Consider the following 6114-nt stretch of genomic DNA (forward strand, 5'->3'; position numbering starts at 1 on the left):
CTGACCGCAGCAACCACAGAGTATCCATATGTTTTTATGCTAGGGGAGGGGCATCAGTGTTCCCAAGCTTATGTGATAATAAATGGGGCGGCCTTGGCGCACCCATCTCTTTTGGGTGATGGGTGTTTTAATGGAGTTGGTACAATGTATGTTCAGGAGGAAGACTACGCCTTCAAGCTATGAGATTGTTATTAACCTTGCCCCTCACTCTACTCCCATGATCTATTTCCATTCCTAGCTCACTCTCTAGGTTACAAGCTTGATCGATCACCATGGTAACTGAGTCAACTCCGCCCTCGATTTATCTGCCATGGTAACCGATCACAGCTCCACCCTTGCCACTCACAAGCCAATCCGCGATTGGACCGTGATATCACTCAAAAAGGCATTAAGAGAGAAGAGCGTCGCTTTTTCCAGCACCGCAAACAAAGGACAACTTTTTCATCTTTACACCACAGCAGCGAGAGTTTCCTCTTCTCCAGCGGGACCTTCACAGGCGCGCCATGATGACGTCAGACAGCCGGCACGGGGTCCATCTACCAGCAGACACGACGGCAGCAGAGCGGACACTACAACGCCCGCTCGAAACACACGTTCATCAGGTGAGCCTGTGTTGTTTCCTATTAATGCAAACCATCCACCAGCATTGTCCATAATTACACAAGATATTCGCCAATCGAATTCATCTCCACCTACAGGTCGCACTCTGCTGAGCCGCCTCAGACCCCCAACTCAAGCAGAGGAGACCAGGCTTGTTCCCACTACCCCCATGCATCTCCCTCCACCCCCTGTGCCTGCTCCCCTCCCCTCCTTCCCTACCTTTAATCCTCTTTTCCCCCATCCCTTCCCCCTCTTACCAAAACCCTCTGCAAAGGTTTTCACCCCCGTCAATGCAGGATTCACTGTCATCCCACCCCCCTGCACAATCATCCAACTTCCCCCACACTTCTGTCTCTTTTTCTGTTTCCGTCCCTGAGGCCGCTAGCCAGCCCAACACCCAGATGGCTATCGCACGGGGCCGGCTAGCACCTTCACCCCCCACTCAGGTGCCCCCCCAAACAGCCATCGGCATCCTGAGCAACTTAACTCTCTCTTCTTTCCCTCCCTCCCCCGCCCTTGTGTTTCCAACCCCCCCCTTTTCTCTCTCCTCCGCAGTCGCAGCCCAGGTGCCACTGAACGCGCTGGCCCTCAACCCACAACCCATATCCAACCACCTCCGTCAACAAATCATCCAGGGTATGGACATCGACCTCTCTGCAATTCTAAAACCATCCACCCACACCTTCCAACCCCGGACAGTCGACTGCGGAGGCATCTCGATCACCCTCCGAGACCTTTCATCCACTGCCCCACCCCACAACACCCTCACCTGCACCAAATTCACCCTAGCCTTCTCAATTTTCAGAAATGTCATCTGCTCCCTATTCCCCCACAGAAGGCAAGAGCTAGACGACTACCTTTCCCTAATCATGGACATGGCAGTGCGGTTTGGTGGCACCTTATTTTATGAATACCATCGGCAGTTCGCAGCGAGGGCGGCTGCCCGTATCCAACAGTGGAACCTCGCTACCTACTGGGGAGCGCTGGACATAGAACTTTACAGCCGGCTGTTCACAGGCAGCGCCGCCATAGCATGCAACATCTGCGGCTGCCCCTCCCACCCCACCACCGACTGCGTGCTCACCGCACACCAGCCTGCACCTGTAGCCCAACCTAAAAGAGAGCCAGCAGCCCCAGTTCATTATTACAATCGCCCCACCCCATTCTCCATCCCTCCATCAGTCCCCGCCCTCATGGGAATAGGAACACAACAGTACCAGCCAGGCCGGGACAAGCGATCCAAACCCGGCCGCCCCATCGCCCAACCAGCCTCCTCTCAAGCCACGGACAAGCGTGGCAGGAAGATTATGTTTGTAGGCTCCCGCATGCTATGCAATAATTTCAACGATGCAGGATGCGACTCATCATTTTGCAAGCTCCTGCACGTATGCACCTACTGCGGAGGAGCCCATGCCCGCCACATGCCCCCACAACCCAACCAAACCTTCCAAAAGTTGACTGTCGCACCATCTGGCCACCCCCATTAACATCCCTGCCCTGGCCAAGGAGCTCGCATTCCACCCAGACCCCACATTCGTCCATTTTTTCATTGACGGTCTCAATCATGGTTTTTCACCCGGCCTCATCACACTTCCCGATCATTCCCACTCTTGCAATAACCTCCAGTCCGCACTAACAGAACCTGAAATCGTCACCACCCTGCTTGAGAAAGAAGTCAAGCAAGGGTTCATGATCGGTCCGTTCGATTCCCCCCCATTCCCCATCTACCGCATCAGCCCAATAGGAGTGGCCACTAGGAAGTATTCAGGGAAGAAAAGATGAATTATCGATCTATCTTCCCCACACGGTTCATCCATCCCCAGTATTAATAGCCTCATCCCCAGTGCAGATTTCACACTTCATTATTCAACCGTTGATCATGCCATTGCCCTGATCCGGCTGCCTGGCTATCAAAAGCCAACATCACGTCTGCCTTCAAAGTCCTCCACCTCCACCCAGACTCATGGCACCTTTTCGGCGTCTGCTGGCAGTCAAAATTTTATTTTGCAGTAATTTGGCTGTAAAAGTAGCCCAAAACTTTTCGACAATCTCTCAGAGCTCCTTTGCTGGATATTAAGCAACAATTACCGCATCCCGCACCTAGTCCATCTCCTGGATGACTTCCTCACAGTCGACCCCCCATCAGCCCCCCCCGCACGCAGTATCACGTGCCTCAAGACCGCTTTTGCGGCACTCGGAGTTCCCCTGGCCGATGAAAAAACAGTAGGTCCATTTTAAAAAATTGAATTCTTAGGAATCAATTTGGACTCCATCTCATTTCAAGCCTCACTCCCTACAGAGAAACTAGACCGTATTACACTACTCATTTCCAATTTTCTACAAATCACATCCTGCACCAAGCAGCAACTACTTCAGTTACTAGGTCACCTCAATTTCGCCACTAGAATCATCCCACAAGGCCGTTCATTTATTTCCCACCTCCTCCACCTCGCTGCATCCGTGCTATCCCTCCACCATCATATCATGTTAGACCTAGAATGCCGCTCAGAGCTTAGGCTCTGGCACCTCCTGTTATCCAACTGGAATGGCATTTCTTTTTTCTACAACGATTTCCACTCCTCACCAGAGGATTTGCAATTATACACCGATGCAGCGCCCTCTGTAGGTTTCGGGGGTTACTACAGAGGGAGATGGTTTGCAGATAATTGGCCCTTAGATTTTGTTTCCCCCCCGTTCGACACCGCCCACTCTTCAGCTTTGTTTGAATTATATCCAATCATTGTCGCGGCCTCTCTTTGGGGCCATGAATGGACCAGCCGCTCTGTTCTCATACACTCCGATAACCAGTCCACAGTCCACATCATCAATAAAGGTCGGTCAGCATCACTACCCATCATGGCTCTTCTCAGGCGTCTAACATGGCTCTCAGTCACCAATAACTTCATAATCCGAGCAGCCCATGTCCCAGGTTACCACAACACGGTAGCTGATTCACTCTCACGTTTCTCCTTCCAAAGATTCAGAGCCTTGGCACCATCCGCAGACCTCCACCCGACTCCAGTTCCTTCATTTTCCGAGATGACCTTCCCATAAACCATTCTCTCCATAACCTGGTATCCATCTCCCAAAATCACATCCTGCAAGGTATAGCTCCCTCCACACTCTCCTCCTACTGGACAGCTTGGAACAATTTCCAATCCTTTCACTCTACAGCCTGCCATTTCCGTCTCTGGACCTCGTTACACTCACCTCCTACATCAGCTACAGCCATTCTTCTCGGGCCATGCATCCACCAACCATCCGCGTCTATCTATCAGGTATACATTTTATTACTAAGCTCCTAACAGGAGCACCTCACCCCTTTGCCCAGCACTCACACGTCACCCTGCTCCTTTAGAGCCTGAGAAGGAACAAGCCACGTAATCCTCCAGGCCGCCAACCTATTACCTCTGATGTTCTCGCAGGATGCATCAACATACTCCGCTCTGGCTATGTAAACCCATCTGTAGACTCCACACTGGAAGCAATGTTTCTCTTAGCTTTCTTTGGGTTTCTAAGATGTTCAGAATTCACTACCTCTAATTCTACATTCATTCCTCACTACCATCCCTGTTTATCTGATCTGACCATTCCAGATTCCTCCACACTAGTATTCTTGCTAAAACATAGCAAAACAGACCAATTCGGCAGAACAACGCCAATTTACATGTTTAAACTCAACTCCTACCTCAGCCCTTACGAACCCTTGGTCCATCACCTCCATACCAGGCACTCCTCCCACGCCTCTCCTTCCGACCCGTTATTTACCACTGATACCGGTTCAGTCGCGACCCGTCACTGGTTCCTCTACCACCTCCGGCAAGTTCTGACCAAGGCCGGATATCCCGCAGGTAACTTCTCCGGCCATTCGTTCCGAATCGGTGCTGCTTCTTCTGCATCTAGAAGAGGCATCACCGACCACACCGTCCAACTCCTAGGGCGTTGGACTTCCCAAGCATACCACACTTACATTAGAACCAATGTCCAAGACCTCAGGAACGCCCACACATCCATGGTCCAGTAAATGTTCTAATTAATGTCTGACTAATTATGCTTTCTCTTTTGGGGTCTCGAGTGATGGTGCGTCCACAGATTACTGCCAAGACGGACGCCTATCTCCTCAGACCCTAAGCCAAATACTCAGGTCTCCATTCCCCTGGAGCCACATGGTTATGCCTCCCCCCTCTCTGGGCTTCACGCGCCCTTCCACCCCTCATCAGGGCTACGCCCTTCCTCCCCCACCAGGGCTACGCCCTTCCTCCCCCACCAGGGCTTTGCCCTTCCCTCCCCCAGGGCCGCGCCCCCACTGGGCCCCGTCCTTCATCCCTCCCCAGGGCTACGACGCCCTCCGTCCCACACTCCCATTTGCGCCCCTTATCCAGGCTTCACATGCCCCTTCATCCCCACCTCCCCTTCCTCTGTTCTCACTCCCTCAAGCTCACCTCACCCTAGCCATCCTCTCACCATCCTCACACCTTACATCCTTCACTTACCCTCCTCACTAGATAAATCGTACCCCTTGTCTTCACTTCCTCATCCTCACCCCCTTCCTCATCACCTCCCTGTCTACACATCATCTCCTCCTCCATCTCCACTCCTACATCCCCACCCCTAAAGCCTCCCTTCCTCCCCCCCCCTTCCTTCCCTTCCCTTCCTTCCCTCCATCTCCTAATCCATGCATAACCAATTCCTTTCCTGACAGGTCCATCTCCTTCTTTTCTAAATAAAGAATGTTAAACAATGTTTGGTTTGAAGGCGTGGTCTGTACTCGTGAAAAGCATTTTATGTCTTCGATCTCAATTTCCCTGAAACCATGTTCCCAGGTTTGGGAGTTCATTCAGACTTTCATCTTTGACATCCCAGGAAGCGAATCCAATGCAGTTAAATTAATGAGATCTCAACTTGCTGTTATGTAGGATGACATTTTGTTAAGGTGCATGGAAGGAGCTAGTAGGCTTCCAAGATTTCAAAAATGGGTTACCCCCCACACCCCTGTTCAATGGTTCAAGTCATCCTGATGATAGTAAAGTACACTAGCTTCCAAGAGTTACCCCCCTCCAATGGTTTGAGTCTTTGTCATGTAAGCTAAGTATACTTCAAGTGCAAACGAAAAAAGTTTTTTAATTGGTCAATATTTTTTTGCCAAAGGCTTTCTGTTAACAACATGAATGTGGGAATGTATGTCAGCATAGCATGAGATAAATGCAACATTTAGCATGTAATGACTTATGTAATGAACTAAGATATAGATGTTTTGTGGGGTAATACTATTCAACAGAGTTCAACGTGACATAAGCAATTGATAATGTAGGAAACAGCAGTCATGAACATGGCAAAGCACAAATGTCTATTTGTAATTCTTGTATGCACTTTTAATTTAAGCTGTCATTTATATCAGTGTGTATGTATATGTGTATAAATATATATGTGTGTGTGTGTATATATATGTACACACACACACACACACACACACACACACACACACACACACACACAGGACACGGTGCGCTTTGG

The 6114-nt window shown here is 50.3% G+C and overlaps 1 protein-coding gene across 1 annotated transcript; it reads left to right on the plus strand.

Moving 5' to 3' along the window:
- Positions 1–306: 306 nt before the first annotated feature.
- On the plus strand, positions 307–2348 carry LOC308083291 (uncharacterized protein). The gene is made up of 2 exons (XM_080425567.1): positions 307–602; positions 1156–2348. Exons 1-2 carry the CDS (start codon positions 311–313, stop codon positions 2085–2087), a joined length of 1224 nt encoding a protein of 407 aa, XP_080281693.1. The 5' UTR covers positions 307–310; the 3' UTR covers positions 2088–2348.
- Positions 2349–6114: the final 3766 nt, after the last annotated feature.

The sequence above is a fragment of the Gymnoscopelus braueri genome (genome assembly GCF_963280865.1).
Source record: "Gymnoscopelus braueri genome assembly, chromosome: 4".
Lineage (NCBI taxonomy): Eukaryota > Metazoa > Chordata > Actinopteri > Myctophiformes > Myctophidae > Gymnoscopelus > Gymnoscopelus braueri.

Excerpts from the sequence above, each read along its gene's own strand:
- LOC308083291 (XM_080425567.1), top strand. The coding sequence starts at position 311 with ATGGTAACCGATCACAGCTCCACCCTTGCCACTCACAAGCCAATCCGC. Across the intron at positions 603-1,155 it reads TCGAAACACACGTTCATCAG|TCGCAGCCCAGGTGCCACTG; the intron begins GTGAGCCTGTGT and ends TCTCCTCCGCAG.